Source organism: Sapajus apella, unplaced genomic scaffold (assembly GCF_009761245.1).
Source record: "Sapajus apella isolate SASKATOON/1434 unplaced genomic scaffold, GSC_monkey_1.0 scaffold17, whole genome shotgun sequence".
NCBI lineage: Eukaryota > Metazoa > Chordata > Mammalia > Primates > Cebidae > Sapajus > Sapajus apella.
In genome coordinates, this window is record NW_022436957.1 from 13,901,661 (window position 1) to 13,920,020 (window position 18,360).

At 38.3% G+C, this 18,360-nt stretch overlaps 1 protein-coding gene across 1 annotated transcript in view; it reads right to left on the reverse strand.

Annotated features, from left to right (window-relative positions):
- Window positions 1–9,408: 9,408 nt before the first annotated feature.
- Window positions 9,409–18,360, reverse strand: part of BEND2 (BEN domain containing 2) — a 59,898-nt gene continuing 50,946 nt past the window's right edge. The window contains 5 exon segments of the mRNA XM_032285841.1: window positions 9,409–9,428; window positions 9,431–9,637; window positions 12,447–12,675; window positions 14,394–14,515; window positions 16,298–16,498. Coding sequence (XP_032141732.1) covers window positions 9,409–9,428; window positions 9,431–9,637; window positions 12,447–12,675; window positions 14,394–14,515; window positions 16,298–16,498 — 779 coding nt within the window.

Below are 18,360 nucleotides of genomic sequence, written 5' to 3' on the forward strand. Positions count from 1 at the left end.
ATAAGTATTAAAACATAAAAATGGCACCTGTTAATAAGACTTAGATTTTACCCAGGAAGGACAAAGTACTGCCAAAGTTTTCAATAGCCTTATAATTATATCTACCATGATAACTTACTGTTACTGGGTTAAACTATTCTGTTTTGCTTATCAAGAAAGTAAACATTCTAGCTGTGTCACATTCAATAAACTGGCTGAAAAATATGTGTTACATTAATATAAAACACTGTAAATAACATCAGGAAAAGTTCTGTAAGATGAGTTCATTAAAAGAACAACCTGAGCATCTGTATTAAGAGCATTTTAAATGTTTATTTATTGTATTTATTTGGAAAACAAAACAAAACATTAAAGATACATTTATCAATAAGTCTTACGAGCAGGCATTTAAAATGTTTAACATTGGACTAATACAGTAATAGAATTAACTTGTGAAGTTTTGAAGACAGAAAAAGTCCACTTTAAAATAAAATATAAAACATCTTTATAAAATTTATTTTGTCCAATCAAATGTCATTCTCCCTCTTGAGCCCAGGGGGCAATATAGCAAGATCTCCATCTCAAACAAAAAGTGATTTTAAAGAAGTTATGTGTATGTTATTCCTCTTCAGGCCATGGGAACCACTTTTTAAAAAATAAGGGGCATTTTGAACTGTGCCATCCAACACAGTAGCCACTATTCACTTTTGGTTATTTCATTTTAAATTCTAATTAGCTAACATAAGAGAAAATTTTAAATTGACTTCCTCTAATTAGTTACATCTTAAGTGCTCAATAGCCATACGAGCCTATTAGATATTCCAAATTTATTTTTTTAATGTGGTATGTTTACTTACATTTCTATCATGGTGGAAAGTTCTATTGGACAATACTGCTCCAAATAACTTCAAAAAACCCACTAATAAAAAGTTAGCAATGTAAGTCTTGAAATTTTTTTCTAAATGTAAAGTTTTGTTTCTCTGGTTTTGCTTCTAGTCCAGGGAAATTTCAGATACCACAAAATATAAACAAAATTCAAAATCTGCATATACAATTTGAAATTTCTTCTTGCCTAAAGTCAAATTTTACTTTTTTAAAAGTTTTTAACTGACAAATAATAACTGCATGTATTTATGGGGTATGATGTGGTATTTTGATCTATGTTTATAACATGGATTACTTTTCTGTATTAGCTCTATTATTAGTAGTTTGTAAAATAACTTGCAAAACTGAACGGTGAAGCCAAAGACTATCTTAGTTGAATTAAATCTGAATAAGAGAAGTTTAAGCCCTTTTGTCCTTTATGGAAGATTTTTTATGCAAAATTTTTTAAATTATCTACTTTTTCCCCCTCCACAATATGAAGTCTCACTCTGTCATCCAGGCTGGAGTGCCATGGCACAATCTCAGCTCACTGCAACCTCTACTTCCTGGGTTCAAGAAATTCTCCTGCCTTAGCCTCCTGAGTAGCTGGGACTACAGGCACACACCACCATGCCCAGCTAATATTTTTGTATTTTTAGTAGAGAAGGGGTTTCACCATGTTGGCCAGGCTGTTCTCAAACTCCTGACTTCAGGTGACCCGCCACCTCAGCCTCCCAAAGTGCTGGGATTACAGGCGTGAGCCACCTCGCCCGGCAAATTATCTACTTTTTAAGCCCTTTGTAGGCATAGCCTAACTTATAAAGATGTATGTAGAAGTACTATAGCTTTATTAAGCTGAAGGCAACTACTACAGCAAATTATTCAGAGAATTATTTTTAAAAATAAATCCTTAATATCTTATCTTTATAAAGCTACACTTATATATTATAAACTATACTTACATTTTGCTAAAATACTCTAAAAGTTGAATTCTGAAAAGATACATTTGAAAATATGTATTTATTCTATAAATCGGTCACATAAAAATGTCTTAAACTATTTCGCAAGTCACAAAGATAAAGACTTGTCAATTTTTATATGAATTGTATTATTTGACTGACCGACTCCTTACTTTCCATTGAATTTTTCTCTATCTTACCAAAAAAAAAAAAAAAACACCAAAGTATTTAATGTCAATTATCTAATACAAAGCCATGGGTCACAAGCCAGTGACCAAAACTAAAGGCTGACCTCTTGCAAGGGAAAAAATTGGTTTTTGAACAATACCTAAGAATGCTATGAAACAGATGTGACTGAGGACCATTTGATAGGCTAAAAGCTGAAAGATGGCATTAAACCTGGCAAAATGGTTCTTAAACACCAATGGTTGAATGATGAAATTATAGAGTACTTCCCATGGCTGAAACATTCAAGAACTTTCTTTAAAATCAAGTGCCTACATTAAAAATAAAATCCTATGCATTTGTAAAATGGGATTATTTTTTAATTCTCTCAGAATCCTGTCAATATCCTTTAAAATCACTTTTTTTAACTGAATTTTGAATCTTTTTTTCCACTTAAAACATTGCAAGATTTAAATCTGTATGCATTTCAACTAGTAGAATCTATCAGCAAAACACGGCAAACATATGAAAACTTTCATTCAGACATTTCAGAAATCAAAAATAGTGTATCTGAATTTGATCAAATCCTTAGCATTCATAGTAGCATATTCTTAAATCTAACCTACTTAAATGGAACAACAGTTTTCTAATATGATTTTCTATGTTAACCCTAAGCAAACTTCAGTGCTAAGATATTATCAGAAGATAATTATCAGGAGACATTATCAGAAGTGCTAAAGAAATCCTGTTCTCATTGGGAGTAATCAAAAGAACACAGGTCTCATCGGAAAGCTTAGCTCAAACAATGTGATATCAATCCTATAATTCTGTGGGTGCTTTGGTTATATGTAAATCATATCTCGCTTCTGAGTTAGCGGCATTTAGACCTAAGCCCTGTGGTTACGATGTACCTGGCAGATACTGAGTGTCTACTGCCTGCAAATTTCTATGCTTGGCAAGTATTTCCCAGTACCGCTCCCACAGCTGCCTACCTATCTTTGTTCACTGACACTCAGATGTCATCTGTCATTACGTGCTAAGTGTACTGCTCTTCTCATCCCACATTCAACAGCAATGAAAACTACCATTTTATATTATTTGGCTGACCGATTCCTTACTTTCTATTGAATTTCTTTCTCTACCTTATCAAAAAAACAACATGTATTAATGTCAGTTGCCTATACAAAGCCATGGGTCACAAGCCCATGAGGAGTTTACTACCATTCCCTCAATCAGAGGTTATCATCAAATCCACAGATGAAACATTACATGTCTTCCTAATGTGTTTTGACCTCCCTTACAAGCAGAAAAAGAGGTTTGGCAATTACTACAGGTGTAAATGCAAACTAATTTGTCATTGCAGCAGGCTGATTTTGGAATTAGAACTTGAGAAACTTACAAAATAATCTTAACAGTTTAAAAACAAAAAAAAGTTCGGTAGCTGCTGTTCAGATGCTTCCGTCAGTGGCATCGGGATCTCTTGGCTGTGACTCCTGCTCCAACTCTGGAAGGGTCACTGACTGCATTCTGGCTACAGCACTTCTGATGTTATGTCTGAGGCTACGGATACTGCTGTTGATGGAGGCCACACACAACTTCCAGTCACTTCCATTTTCCGAGAGATCACTATCTGGGTAGTTCTCTTGGAGGAATTCTGGTGGTAAAGGCCCAAAACGTAACAGTTACTTGCAAATCACTTCTTAGAGAAACCAGTTTATTCAACTTTCATTCTACTGCTGTGTCTGTGAAAGGATCCTTAAGATTTTTTTTCTCTTAAGATTTTAACTAATTAAAACACATGGGCTATAATCATTATTAAATTAGCTGAACAAATCTTTTAAAAGAGAACTATATGAAACAGCACCATGCTTAAATCACAGTGAAGCAACAATCTCCCTTGACCTTGCGACATACCAGAAAAGAAATCTTCTGCTGCCTTGAGTACTCAAGATCAACTTTTGTTACTGTCAAAAGTATCAAACAAGCATCTAACATGTCACTCATCAGCTCAAATAGAGACATGCTAAGCCTCTGCAATGCAGTGTCATCGTTCTTTGAGAGGGAAGAAACTGCAACTGCTAACAGTTTTGGTACTGCTGGGTTTACCTCTGATAAAAGGAATAAGGGTCTTTAGATCTTACAGTTAGAGGAAGACTTCTATAAGGGAAGATGACAGAGTAACATAATTCAAGGAGCACTCTTAGAGAAGGTGCAGACAAGGAGAAAGGTAGGGAAGAGAGGTGCTTATTAGAAGAGCAGGGCTGCCCTCAGACACATCATTAGGTAATCTCCTAAGTGCCTTTCTGCCCTTAGAAAAGGATCTGGTGATTCCTACAGGTCAGCATTAGTTAGCTACATTAATCTCATTTGTTTTTAAATAGGGTTAGTAGGCTAATAAATGAAGACAATGCCATAAACATCACATATATCCAAATTTTTTAGCAAAGCATGTGTCAAGGCTAAAAGGCTTTGGTACCTAAAGGACTAATTAATTAATGGATCAGCGGTAGGCTGGAAGAAGGCTTTTATGGTATGTCACTGGATTCAGTATCCCACTCTATCCTGCTAACATTTTATTAACCAAAAATAAGTTCTGGAAAAAATGTTTGTCCCATCTGCCCACAACAGCAAAGCTGGGAGGAATGATTATCACACTGGAAGACAAATGCAGCATTTGCAAAGCTTTCAACAGGTAGCAACAAGGAGCCTAAATTGGCTGGTGTTTCCCAAAATGTGTTCTCTGGAACACTAGTCATAAAAGAAGTTTCTTGGGGGAAAAGGTTCCAGTTGTGCAAATGGGAAATGCTACCCTCCGCAGCTAGTCACCACTTGAGGAGTTAGATTGCACACAAGCATATTCAGGGCTCTGAAAAATCCCACAGTAAAGGTAAGTGGAGCCTCCTTTTACTGATTGAAATGTTACAGAGGCAGCCGCATTGGTGGGATGCATAAATGAGGGAGGTGGCAGCGTATAGGACAACAAAGGGTCAGGGGTCAGGACTGGGAGATCTAGGCGGGCTTGATGGCTAAAGGCATTCAAAACATGTTTTGAAACTGACAGTTGGCCAGGCACAGTGGCCAAGATGAGCGGATTATTTGAGCTCAAGAGTTCGAGACCAGCCTGGGCAACAATGGTGAAATCCCATCTCTACTAAAAATACAAAAAAAATTAGCCAGGCATGGTGGCACATGCCTGCAGTCCTAGCTATTCAGGAGGCTGACATGGGAGAATCACCTAAGCATGGAAAGTCAAGGCTGCAGTGAGCCATGATCTAGCCACTGCATTCCAGCCTGGGCAACAGGAATGAGACCTGTCTTCAAAATAAAAGAAACTGCCAGTCAAGTGAAACCCATCTATTGACTGAGGCCCTTGGGGTGCTTGCTTAAGGTCTTTCCTAGCCATTTGAATTTAAAAGTATTTTATGAGGCCAGGCACAGTGGCTTATGCTTGTAATCCCAGCACTTTGGGAGGCTGAGGCAGGTGGATTGCTTGAGCCCAAGAGTTCAAGACCAGCCTGGTCAGCATAGTGAAACCAAATCTCTACCAAAAAAAATACAAAAATTAGCCAGGTGTGGTGGCGCATGCCTGTAGTCCTAGCTACTCAAGAGGGTGAGGTGGGAGCATCATTTGAGCCTGGGAGGTCAAGGTTACATTGAGCTGTGATCACACCACTGCATTCTAGCCTGGGCAATGGAGTGAGAGGAAGGGAAAGGGAAAGGGAAAGGGAAAGGGAAAGGGAAAGGGAAAGGAAAGAAAGGAAAAAGGAAAGGAAAGGAAAAAGGAAAGGAAAGGACATCATGAAACACCTATTAACATCTAGCTGAATTTGAGAAACACAGTTTAGGGAATGCTGACCTACACTGACAAGATATGATGCAGCAATAAATATATTTATATTTTTCCTACATTAACATTGAAAAGTACTAGCAATATAAATGGTAACAGCCTGAATACTAACAATGTAAGTATTAGATAAATGTCAGTCATAGCAAGAAAGATCTAGGGGTCTTAAGGTGACCATAACTTTTATTTATTTTATTCTATTTTATTTTATTGAGACAGGGTCTCACTCTGTCACCCAGGCTTGAGTGCAGTGGCACAATCACAGCTCACTACAGCCTCAACCTCCCAGGCTCAAGCAATCCTCTCGCCTCAGCCTCCCAAGTAGCTAGGGAGTAGCTAGCAGTTAGTGTGTGCCCGGCTAATTTTTGTATTTTTTGTAGAGACAGAGTTTCACCATGTTGCCCAGGCTCGTCTCGAACTCCTGAACTCAAGGCATCCTCCCGCCTTGGGCTCTGAAAACGGCTGGGATTACAGGCATGAGCCACTGCACCCGACCTGACTGTAAATTTTTAAATGGTATGTGCCATTTGAGGCTGTGTTAACAGCCTAATAGGTCATACTATTGTAACCTGGGTGAATTTAAGCACATCTAAAGGCAGTCATTGAATCAAATCATGAAGGATCAGGGCAACACATATGTGAGGAATTCTGGAGGGAAATGTTAATATTTAACTGAAAAAGCGTAAGGCTTAAGAGGGAAAAGGTTGGGTAGAACATTTCCTCCCCAACCCTCATGCTTCCATGTGGAGAGACCTCTATGTTAGAAAGTTGAGATGAATGGGACATGTATGATTGAAGAATAAAGCTGCTATTTTTATCTCCACCTGCCTGAATGGCGCCGAATCTTTCACTGGGTTTTGAACTTAAAAGGGAGTGTCTTTACGATCTCCTAATGTTCCAGCAGGAAGTGATAGCTGTCATTAACTACTTGAAGGCCCAGCCTGTGAAAAGTGGTTGGATTGACTCTATTTAGGTAGAAAAAGGAAAACCACGAGAAATGTTTATCATTTAAAAGGGAGGGTACATTTTGAGTCACTAGAAAGAAGAACTTTCCCATGAATTGGAGCTGAGACAGCTGGCACCTCATCAATGGAAGTGTTCAAGGCCAGGGGAGGTGACTGTCAAAGCTGAGATGGGAGTTCCTGCTCTGGGTGTATTAGAGGACCTGTAAAGTATTTCCTATTGCTAAGAATCAACAGTTCTGCAATATAAAGACATGGATGGGGGTTTAAGGAGTGAGGGTTGTTCGCTAATTGCAAATCTGCCTACTAACTTCCTCCCTATCAATTAAGAGCCCTTAAATGATACTGAACTCTAATCAGAGAGCATCAGATAATAGTTCTTTATATGAAATCAACACCTTTGGCTCCTGGACAGAGTGACCTTTGACTACTAATTTTCAGAAGCATTTCCCCCAAATAACAAAATATTAGGGTAAGAAACTATATTAGAATAAAAGAATAAATTGATTTATTCATTCAATGGGATATGAATCAGCAGTTCAAATGTATTAACAGATCTCAAAAACATAATGTTGAGTGATTTTAAAATGTGTAAAAAGATTACAGCACATCCCCATTTATGTATATTAAAACAACTAGATGCCGAGTGCAGTGCTCACACCTATAATCCCAGCACTTTGGGAGGCCAAGGTGAGAGGATCGCTTGAGCCCAGGATTTTGAGGCTGGAGTACAGGGCTGCAGTTAGCTACAATCACACTACTGTACTCCAGTCTGGACAACAGAGCGAGACCTCATCTCAAAAAGAAAAGAAAAGAACAACTACAGAACAATATTATATATTATTTGTGGATCTACTGACATAGGTAGTAAAAGTATAAAACATACATGGGAATGATATATCCTACTCCAGGACTGTGATTACTTCTGGGGAGCAGGAGAGAGGAGGAAAGGGATGATGAGTTGGAGTCTAAATTATATCAGTAATGCTTTATTATTTAAAAAAAAAAAAAAAACCTGGAGCACAAAACAGGAAATGTCTATTATCAGTGATGGGGGTAGATAGGCATTATATTATTTTCCATACATTTCTGTATGTTTGAACTCATTTTGAATGAAGCAATACTTTTACAGAAGCCATATGAGGGGTCATAAGCCCAGTCCTCCCATGCATACAGGTCTCTCCTCTCACATCTTGTCACCTAGCCTTTGCTCTGACTCTTCCTCCGCCAAGTTAATTTTATCTTTATATTAAAGCAAAATAGACTTTCTTGTCAGCTTCTACTCTTTGGGGCTGGCTCTGCCCCTTGGGACAACAATGACTCTACTGTCTTCACTCTGCTGAAATAACTCAAGTGACTGCCCTTCTACAAACCAACAGAACTTTGAGTCTTGGGAGAAATTTGTTAAAATCTTCCCTATGTGGATAATATGTCAAACTCATGCTGAACATTTGTTTACTGCAAAAGGCATCTTCCAGATTTTAACATCATTCAGTGAGAGATAAAATGATAAAAGACTTAGGAAAATATTTTTCATCAACTTTTAAAGAAGTGACCTTTTCCAGATATTAAAGAACTATAAAAGTCATCTATTTTCCCCCACATTAGAAAAATATAATTAGAAAGACACTATTTCTTCTATAAACACATTCATTTCAGAATTGCCTATAAACCTTTTTTTTTTTTACCATAAGATAAGGTAAAATGAGTTTAGTTTTTTTGCCTAGTAGGTGAGCTCAGCGATGTTCAAATTGCATATTGTGACCAATTACTAAGTTGTGAAACCAGTGATAGCAGTACTTGAAAGAAATGTAATGGAAAAGAAAATATTGGAATGTAACACTCAGAGTAAGTACTGTTTATGAAACTTTTGCTTCAGTTTTTAAAAGTCACACTCACACAGATGCATGTACTGTGTGACAATGTAAAATAGATTTCTTATTATGGGTTGCAGTAAAAAAAAAAAAAGATTTCAAAACAACTGGGTTAGATGATAACAAATGCTTATAAAAGCCATTAGCTGAAAACCAGGTTTCTTTAGTCTGAAACACCAGTGCTGTTCAAATTTGCTGGCTATGAAAATGTATGATATGAAGGTAGGAACCACCTGAGATCAGCGCCACATCTTTGCTGGATACCAGTGACACAAGTAAGAAATATTTTGCTTCCTGCTTTGTCCAAATTTAAGATTCCACAGGAAGTTTATTCCACAGGAAGTTTTTAGAAGCTTTATTACTTCATTTGCATATGTCACAGAGACTATACTAAGCTAATGTGCATAGGAAAAACTTAGCAAATTAACCTTCTGTGCTATTGTTGACACTTCTGCAAATGGATGAAGCCCTTTAGCTTCGACCTCGCTCCTTAGTCAATGAAGGTGTTTTGAATTTCCATACCCCTGGCAGTCCATAGCAGGGAGCCACAGTCAATAACCCCTTTCCTGTTCTAGTAAAGCCATTCAAGACAGAGCAATTAGCCCTAAGAGCCAATGCAGCGAGAAATACAATTCATGATCTTGCTCCTTGCTATACTCTAATGAGGGACTCAGTAAAAGTTCCAATCTCCTCAGAACAAACACAACCTGAATGGATTCTTCTTTCTGCCCTTTTCTTAAACACAATTGGCTTTCATTTATTCAGACATACTCTACATGTACAAACCTCGGAGAGCATTAATCTTATTGGGATCAAGGGGATACAGGCCACGCCCCCGACTGCCATAGACATTACTTTGGATCAGGACATCTTCTGTGAAGAGTTTGTGAATAAGGTATCTAGCCGACAAGTTTGCACGAGGCCTAGCTTTTGCCAAAGTCATTACTGAACGTGGCATCAGTATATTTCTGCATGAATTTCCAAAATAGCCTAGAAGCAAAAGAGAAAGATGTCAGTTTTCATAGTAGATATTAGGTTACATTATTTTTTAAAGTCTGAAACAGAAAGTTGGTTTTTCTGAATCGTTAGGCTCAAGAATTTGAGAGGTTAAAAGATTTAAGACCTTACATTTTTATTTATTTTAAAGACAGAGTCTTGCTCTGTCGCCCAGGCTGGAATGCAGTAGCACAATCATGGCTCACTGCAGCCCCAACCTCCCAGGACTCAAGTAACCCTACTAGCTCAGCCACTCAAGTAGCTGGGACTACAGGCCCACTCTAATTTTTTTATCTTTTATAGAGACAGGGTCTCACTTTGTTGCCTAGGCTGGTCTCGAACTTCCACGCTCGAACGATCCTCCTGCCTTGGCCTCCCAACGTGCTAGGATTACAGGTGTAAGCCATCGTGCCCAGCCTAAAGCTTTACGTTTTTAGTGGATTATGAGACAGCATGAGAAATGTGGTAGAAAGCACTGTGATTACACATGCTACCACGGTTCAACAGGAAAATTTAATATGCTGTTATCTTTTAGGATACAGTAAGTTTTAAAATTACATTTAGTAACAAATTCTAAGTAATTTAATATATTGTTTCCCTACTTATAAGAAATACTTTTTCAAAAATAAGCTCTATGATTCTTCCTGAAATAGTTATAATTTTTTAAATGTAGGTTTTCTATTTAGTATGAAATTCATTTTAAAATCAACAAACTGCTGGTTCACTTTATATATTGTATCTTAGATACCTTATTTGAAGTGAAAAATAAGTTTTAAGACTTCATTTCTCAACTCTATAGATTAATCATCTCTCCAGTCCACAGTAATTCAAATTAACTGTATTTGAAAAATATATTTTACATGTAATAAAGAATTATTTGTTAAAGAAAATATATTAGAAAAATATAATTCTTGTAAATCTATAAGTACATTCTTCATCTTAGAACATCCATCATTTAATGGGTGGCAATAAAAATTGTTGAATCATCCAGATTCAACATTTAGCAGGAGAGATTATTTAGAAACACATTTAATGGGCCAAAGACTTAACTCTGGGAGATTTACCTCGTAATATTTATGAAGGGTCAGGAAAAAAGGTTAATACTCTTTAACCTGGTAATGCAATTTCTAAGAACCCAACCTAAGATAATAATCCAAAGTATGGGAAAATCTCTCTGAATGTGCCAAGTGTGGTGGCTCACATCTGTAATCCAGTACTTTTGGAGGCCGAGGCAGATGGATCAGAAGTTTGAGATCAGCCTGACCAACATGGTGAACCCTGTCTCTACTAAAAATACAAAAACAATTAGCCGGTTGTGGTGGTGCACATCTATAGTCCCAGCTACTCAGGAGGCTGAGGCAGAAGGATCATTTGAACCGGGAGGTGGAGGTTGCAGTGAGCCAAGGTCATGTCACTGCACTCCACCCTGGGTGATAGAGCAAGACCCCATCTCAAAAAAAAAAAATCTATCTGAATGAAGATTGTTTTTATGCAGACTGATTTATAATCCCCTTCCAAAAAAAAAAACCCTCAAACGAAAACAACGACAACAAACAGAAACAAAGAAGGAGACAATTAAATAAATTGGGGTATACTTAATTAATGGAATGCTATAATCTTATTAAGAGCAATGATTATGAAGACTGCAGATTCTTGAGGAAAAACAGATATATATTACAACGTTAGAGAGGGAGAATAATCTATATGGGAATCATAATGCTTCAAAATGTTCATAGGAAAAAAAAAAAAAACTGAAGGGAAATGAAAATGCCCACAATGGTTTTTTAAGGTATTTTGATTGTGGGAGTTTTTTCCCCCCTCTTAAAAATATTTTCCAATTTTTAAATAAAATGGCATAACAGACTCCACACACACTGCAGTGACTGCTTGGCTCACAGCAGGCTTAGTTGTCCTGTCCCCTCATTATAGCTGAGTCAGGGTTAGAGACATGTGGCCCAAGTTCCCACAGTCTTGGGGCTGCTCTAGATCCTGCCTGCCTGCCTGAGGCTCACTCAGTTCTTTGCTTCTTTGAATACAGGAGCTATTCAACCAGTGACTTGTGTTATTGTTTAATTTATCCAGTCTGTGTCTCTAGTGTACAATCTTAACAAATACAGTAGATTACTTTTATAATGGAAAAAATAAAGATATAACATGTCAATAATTTCATTTGAACAGGATCCCAAGTAGTATTCTACTTAGGGTTAACATGGAGGCAGGGTACAGACAGAATAAAGTTTTGCTACTTCAGATGTCGCTCATCGGTATGGGTGATGCTAAAGCCCAGCACCCTGGGAAGATGCATTGGGAAGCACAAGTGGCAGGTGGCACAGTCACTACTGAACCACTGCCACTTGACACCCCTCAAAGCAGGAGGTGCCGTTAGCAGACAGTTTAGCGGTGGGAGCACAATGTTCTGAGAGATGAGATTCACAAATTCATGCCAAAAATCCTACTGCACACCTGTAATGTGCCAGGCATGCAGAGAACAAGGAGTGCATCTCAGCTGCAGCCCCTCCCCTTCACCATGGAGGACAGTGCCTTATCAGAGCTCACATGGTCCAGTGAGTCGGCAAAGAGCCGCTTTCCATAGGAAAAATAACAATCAGTCTCAGAACCGTGTGTCTATATATTTCATTAACTCATTAATAAAAGACATTAAATTGTTTCACTTTCTGATGAAATTTTTCAAACACACATAAAAGTAGAGAGAATAGTACAATGAGCCCCATAAACACATCACTCTGATACAACATTTATCAGCAAGAGAACTTATTTAAAAATACGTTTTTAAAAAACTCACCCAATGCTTCACTAGATTCCTCTGGGTTATCAGTGGAAGGTTCTTGCATTTCTTCAGGGACAGCATTACTATTTGGTTGCAAGTTCTCATTTTCTCTCATTTCAGAATCATTCATTGGTGGAAACATCCAAGAACTGCCTTCACCACCATCTCTGTCCCTTTGGTCATTTCTACCGGCAGAGGCCAGTGCAACAGGGTTGGTAGGGTTTTTATTTTTGCCAACAGTTTTCTGTTGAAACACAAAACTATATCTGTAAACAAAGTCCCACACCAAGAAAATATGTCTGTTCTACCACCTACCAGGCCCCTCAGGTTGCTAGGGAGGCAACTGCCTCTTAAAAAGGTAGGCTGAAGCCATAGGAATGCTGTGTGTCACAATACTATCTGGAAAGAAAGAAATGGGTGGCTTCTTCCTCAAGCTGTCATGACCTCCGTTCCTTGGAGAACTTAGTAGCTCTGTCTACGGAACTGAATGAGAACTGCCAGTACAAATTAAGTGTATAATAAACATTTCTCGAATAAGCAAAGCAGTGAGTTTCTTGGGGATGACCACTTTTTGTTTCTCATGTTTTGTTTTCTTTTTCCCTAGTGACCCTCAAGTCTGGCTGCACATTTGAATGATCTTCGGGATCTGTAAAAACAAATGGCTGTGCTGGGCCCCACCCTAGGCAGAGTCAGCCAGAATCTCTGGCGGTGGGAGCGAGGAGCTCAGGCAGTAGTAACTTTTTTTTAAAGTGTCTCATTTGACTCTAATATGCATCCAGGGTTGACAACCACTGCTCTGGGTTAGACCTTCTTGAACTTTAGTGTGCACACAGTGCCCTGGGAGAATGCTGGAGGGCGGGGGGCAGGGGACGGAGGTTGGGGAGGGTCTTGCTAAAATGCAAATTTTGCCTCTGAATCAGGACCCTGCATTTTTCACAAGCTTGCCAGGGGTCCGCTGCTGCTGGGCTGCAGATCCACTCTGAGTGGCAAGGACCTGTTCAGTTTCTAGTCAAGCACACAGCAGGCCCTTGGCAGACACTGCTTCTCTTCTCTTCTGACACCTAAGCAAATATGCAAATTACCATTTTCCAGGCAGTGTCTTAATTTTACATTCAAATTGTTTAGGGTGCAATTTTTGAAGGCTATAAAACGGAATGTTAAAAATAAGCAGATTTGGTTTCAGGCAGATGGTGCTTGAGCTATCACTGAAATCAACCCGTTCACCAGGAAAACATACGCTCAGCTACAAATATTCTTGGCAAATTGTTTCCATAAGCTTACTCTAGAGACACAGGAGTGACTAGACATGGCAAGAAGAAAAAGGGGTTGGTGGAAATTAGGAATTGTCATTAAGATACATGTTTCATCAGAAGACAACAGATATGACACTCTTCCCTAATAGCCCAGTTGTGGTAAAACAACAAAAATCTCTAAAGTACTTTGAAGATAGACTAGAGGAGAGAGAAACTAGATTTCTGTTACCACGTAACTATACAGAGTGTACAATCTCTGTAATCGTTTAACTCATGACATGCATTGTTTTCACCAAGTTCCATCATCACTGAAAGTGAACAAGTAATGAAGTGCCTGCATTTTCCCCTGCATCTACTCAGCTACCATTGAAACAGCCAAGGAGCACACACCTAGCTCCTTTTTGTGTTTCTCAGTGAGATACTGAAAAAGATTTGCTGAATATCTTTTTTCCAGTATTATCCTTGGCTTCAAATATACTAATTATAGCACTTTATTTATCTTTAGGATATTTTTATAGAGCATAAATATCAAAAAAGTAAAATAAACATGAAGTATACTTTTGAAAGAACATCCCATGCCCCCTAAATTAAATTAATGAGATTTTTAGCACATGGCCTGAAGAGCCTGTACATCACGCTATCAGTTCTGGAGCTGTACAGAGTACAAACTTAGGCAACGGTTACCATATTTAGATGAAAAATAACTTACTGGAGTCATCTTGGCTTCAGAACATAAACAGTAGATCACAGAATTGATACCAGAAATACAGTCTTGCCAGTCTTTTCCATGTTCACACAAATCACAGGTAGGAAAAATTGTTGCCAGATATTCTGCAAACAGCAGAAAGTATTCAAGAAAATTAGAAAAAAATTAACAAACTAACGAAAAAAATGTTTTATTTACTGACTTTTAGATGGTTCCATTGTGTAATGGTGAGCACTCTGGACTCTTAAATACTGACTTTTTCTACTTCTCATCTTTTTCTCTTATTCTTTCTGAGAGTTTAGAAATTCCACCCAATGAAGATGCTTTGCTGAATTATTTCCCCTACCATGAGATCCCCTAAAATACTGACATAGGGAGCTAATATTGAGCTCTTGGTGCTCTAAAAAAAAAAAGTGTGCAGGTCAGGCACAGTGGCTCATGTCTGTAACCCTAGTGTTTTGGGAGGTCAAAGCAAAAGGATCACTTGAGACCAGGAGCTTGAGAACCGTTTAGGCAGCAAAGTGAGAGCCCATCTCTAGAAAAAAAATACAAAACTTAGCTGGGTATGGTGGCATGCACCTGTGGGCCTAGCTACTCAGGAGGCTGGTGAGGAAAGACTGCTTGAGCCCAGGAGTTCGAGGCTTCACCAAGCTATGATCACACCACTGCACTCCAGCCTGGGCAACAGAGTCAGACCCTGTATCTAAAAACAAATTATAAGTGTGTAACCAAATGTTGACTCTTTCAGGATGCTCCAACCATTTAATAACTCAGTGGATAAATCAGAGCTAAAAGGAAACATATCAAGAGAAAATAGTGTTACTGTAAACATGATTACACCAGGGGCTCACTCATCGTGTCTATCTTCCCCAGCTCTTCCCTCTGTCTAGAACATCCTCCTGTTCCCTCTACCTAGTGAAGGAGTCCAGAATCCAGCTTAAACGTCCTGTCCTTAGCTAAGCCTCCCCCAACTTCCTCAAAGCAGCTGCTCTGAGCTTCCCCAACACTACCACACTGGACTGGGATGCATCTGTTTCTATCAACATGTCCCTTTCTAGACTATAAGCTCCTTGTAGGCAGAAACACTTATTCATTGTAGTATCCTTAGTACCCATGAGTTCTAGGATCTCAATACACAGGTCTGGAAGGCAGGAGGCTAAAAAGGACTAATCATAAAATTCTATTTCTGTGTTGCTAGTCACTAGCACTGACAAGTCTTTTATTCCCCCACCTTTTGGCAGGGGGAACTTTTTCTTTTTTCTTTTTTTTTTTTTTTTTTAGTAGCAAGTTTCAGGACTAAAGAACTGACTTAGTACTAACCATAAATAACTATAATAGATGAGGCTTGTCTTATTCAACTATTCAAGTCAATGGACAAGTTTTATTCTTTGGAAATTGTTACCAGTTACTTTATTATTATTATTATTATTATTACCATTATCATTATTATTATTGAGACAGAGTCTCCTTCTATTGCCCAGGCTGGAGTGCAGTGGTGCAATCTCGGCTCACTGCAACCTCTGCCTCCTGGGTTCAAGCAATTCTCCTGCCGAGTAGCTGGGACTACAGGCGCGTGCCACCAAGCCCAGCTAGTTTTTTTGCATTTTTTTTTTTTTAGTAGATACAGAGATTCACCATATTGGCTAGGCTGGTCTTGAACTCATGACCTCATGATCTGTCCACCTTGGCCTACCAAAGTGCTGATATTACAGGCGTGAGTCACCACGCCCGGCCCCAGTTACATACTATTAAGTTGTAAAATCAGGATCAGACAGGTGAAAAAAAATGAATAGTTTTAAGATTTACACAGACTTCATTTTAACATTCATTATATGACCAATAACATTCATTATATGACCAAATGATGATTAAAAATAGGATTCCATCATCACTTTATGTACACATACCTCTAATTGCAGCCATTTTGTTTGGGTTGAGGGATTGGTAGTCTTTCAAATGGATATCCTCTGAGCTGCTAATCAGGATTTTCTTGGAGAACAAAACATGAACCAAGTAGCAGGCTGCGTGCTTAGGTTTGGCCATATTTCGTGTGGCCAGCAAATGAATGTTAAGTACCTTGACATCTCTTTTTGGATCACCAAGATAGCCTTTAAAAATATAGAGAAAAAGGAACATCCTTAGTTTTGTCATGCAAGGGTACCCTGAAAGTACCCAAGAGAATTAAACTGATTTCTTTCTTCTTTTCCTTCAAATAAGGCAAGTGCCGATAAACTGATTTCTAATTCATGAATTTCTACTTGGATGAATTTTTTTCTACGCTTATCTATTCCTTTTCCTTAAATGGCTCTCTTTGACACCATCTGACAAACTGTCAACATTCTTCACTTCTGCTGGTCTTGAGCTTGCTGTTCGTTAGCTTGAACACATGTCATTGTTAGGCTGCAGGTACATATGTAAACATGTTGCCCTGAGTTGCCATTGCTCCGTTTCACACTCTAAAAGTACACTCTAGAGCCATTCTACTGGGTGAGTGGATGTTCCCTGAAGACAATGTTGAAAGCATGGGTGGGAATCATTAAGAAATTTTTCAAAAAGCTAGCATTTATAAGTACCTCCTGTATATCAGGCATGTGCTAAGCATTTTACATCTATACACTAGCTAAGTTTCATCATTCTAACAACTCTATCGTTATTCCCATCCCATTATTTCCAAATGAAGAGACTGAGGCCCAGAAAAGATAAGTTGTTTGAAAAGGTCACACTAATAGTTACAGAACCAGTTTTAAAATCTGTTTATGAGTCAGCTGCTCTAAACTATGAATCTTCTACTAACATCTTCCATTCTTTATTCTATTTTTTTAAAGACAAATTGAAGTCATACATTAGGTATAGTTTAAGTCCTGCTTTTTCAGTTAATACTATATTTTGAGCATTTCTCTGTTTTAATCTTTTTTTTTAAGTCTGCATTCCTGTCATCATGATTTTCCTCACAAGTGACGTTTATGTTGTACTTACATCCCAAGCATTAAGAGCTTTAAATGCATTGTCCCACTTGGTCCTTATAATTCTATGAAGTAGAAACTATTATTTTTGCCACTTCACAGCTGAAGAAACTAATATTTAGGTTAGGAAAGTGGCTGAGGGTCATAAGGTTAGTAAGACACAGAGCTGGGATTTGAAGTCAAGCAGGCAGACGTGAGAGCTCATGCCCTCAACCATTAGGCTTTACTGTCTCACATGCTGTGGATATATCAGAAGTCAAGTGATTAATTCTCTATCATCATTTATTTTTTTGTTTCCAATTTTTCCCAATGATTCTGTGAAGGACATTCTTGTAACAAAATTTTCATGTAATTTTTTAATTACACCTTCAGATAGAAGTGAGATTACAGAGTCAACTCGCATAAATGTTTTTATGCATTTTTCTAAAAACTATCTTTCAGAAAGTTTGAACCAATGTATACTTCTAACAATGTATCAGAGTGACCATTTTAATACAGAGATGCAACTTTTTATTTCTGGTTTTGTTTTTTTAGCTGGAGTACAGTGGCATGATCATAGCTCACTATAGCCTCAGCCTTCTGGGCTCAAATGATCCTCCCACCTCAGCCTCCCAAGTAGCTGGGATTAAAGGCACATGCCACCATGCTTGGCTAATTTTTTGTATTTGTTGTAGAGATGGGGTTTTGCTATGTTGCCCAGGCTGGTCTCAAACTCCTGTGATTTGCACACCTCAGCCTCCCAGATTGCTGGGATTAACAAGCCTGAGCCACCATGCCTGGCTGAGACCACAATTTTTTGAAATGTCTTCTAGTTTGAGTAAGAAAATAATTTAAAGGAATAAGCTCTCCTCTAGGAAGGGAATCAACAAACTACAGTCCACTGGCCCATCCCCTCATCGATCTATGTGAAAGGTATGCTGGCCCATGGCCACTCCTATTCATTTGCCTATGGGCTGAGGCTGCTTTTATGTTACAACAGCAGAGGTGGGTATTTGTGACAGACAATA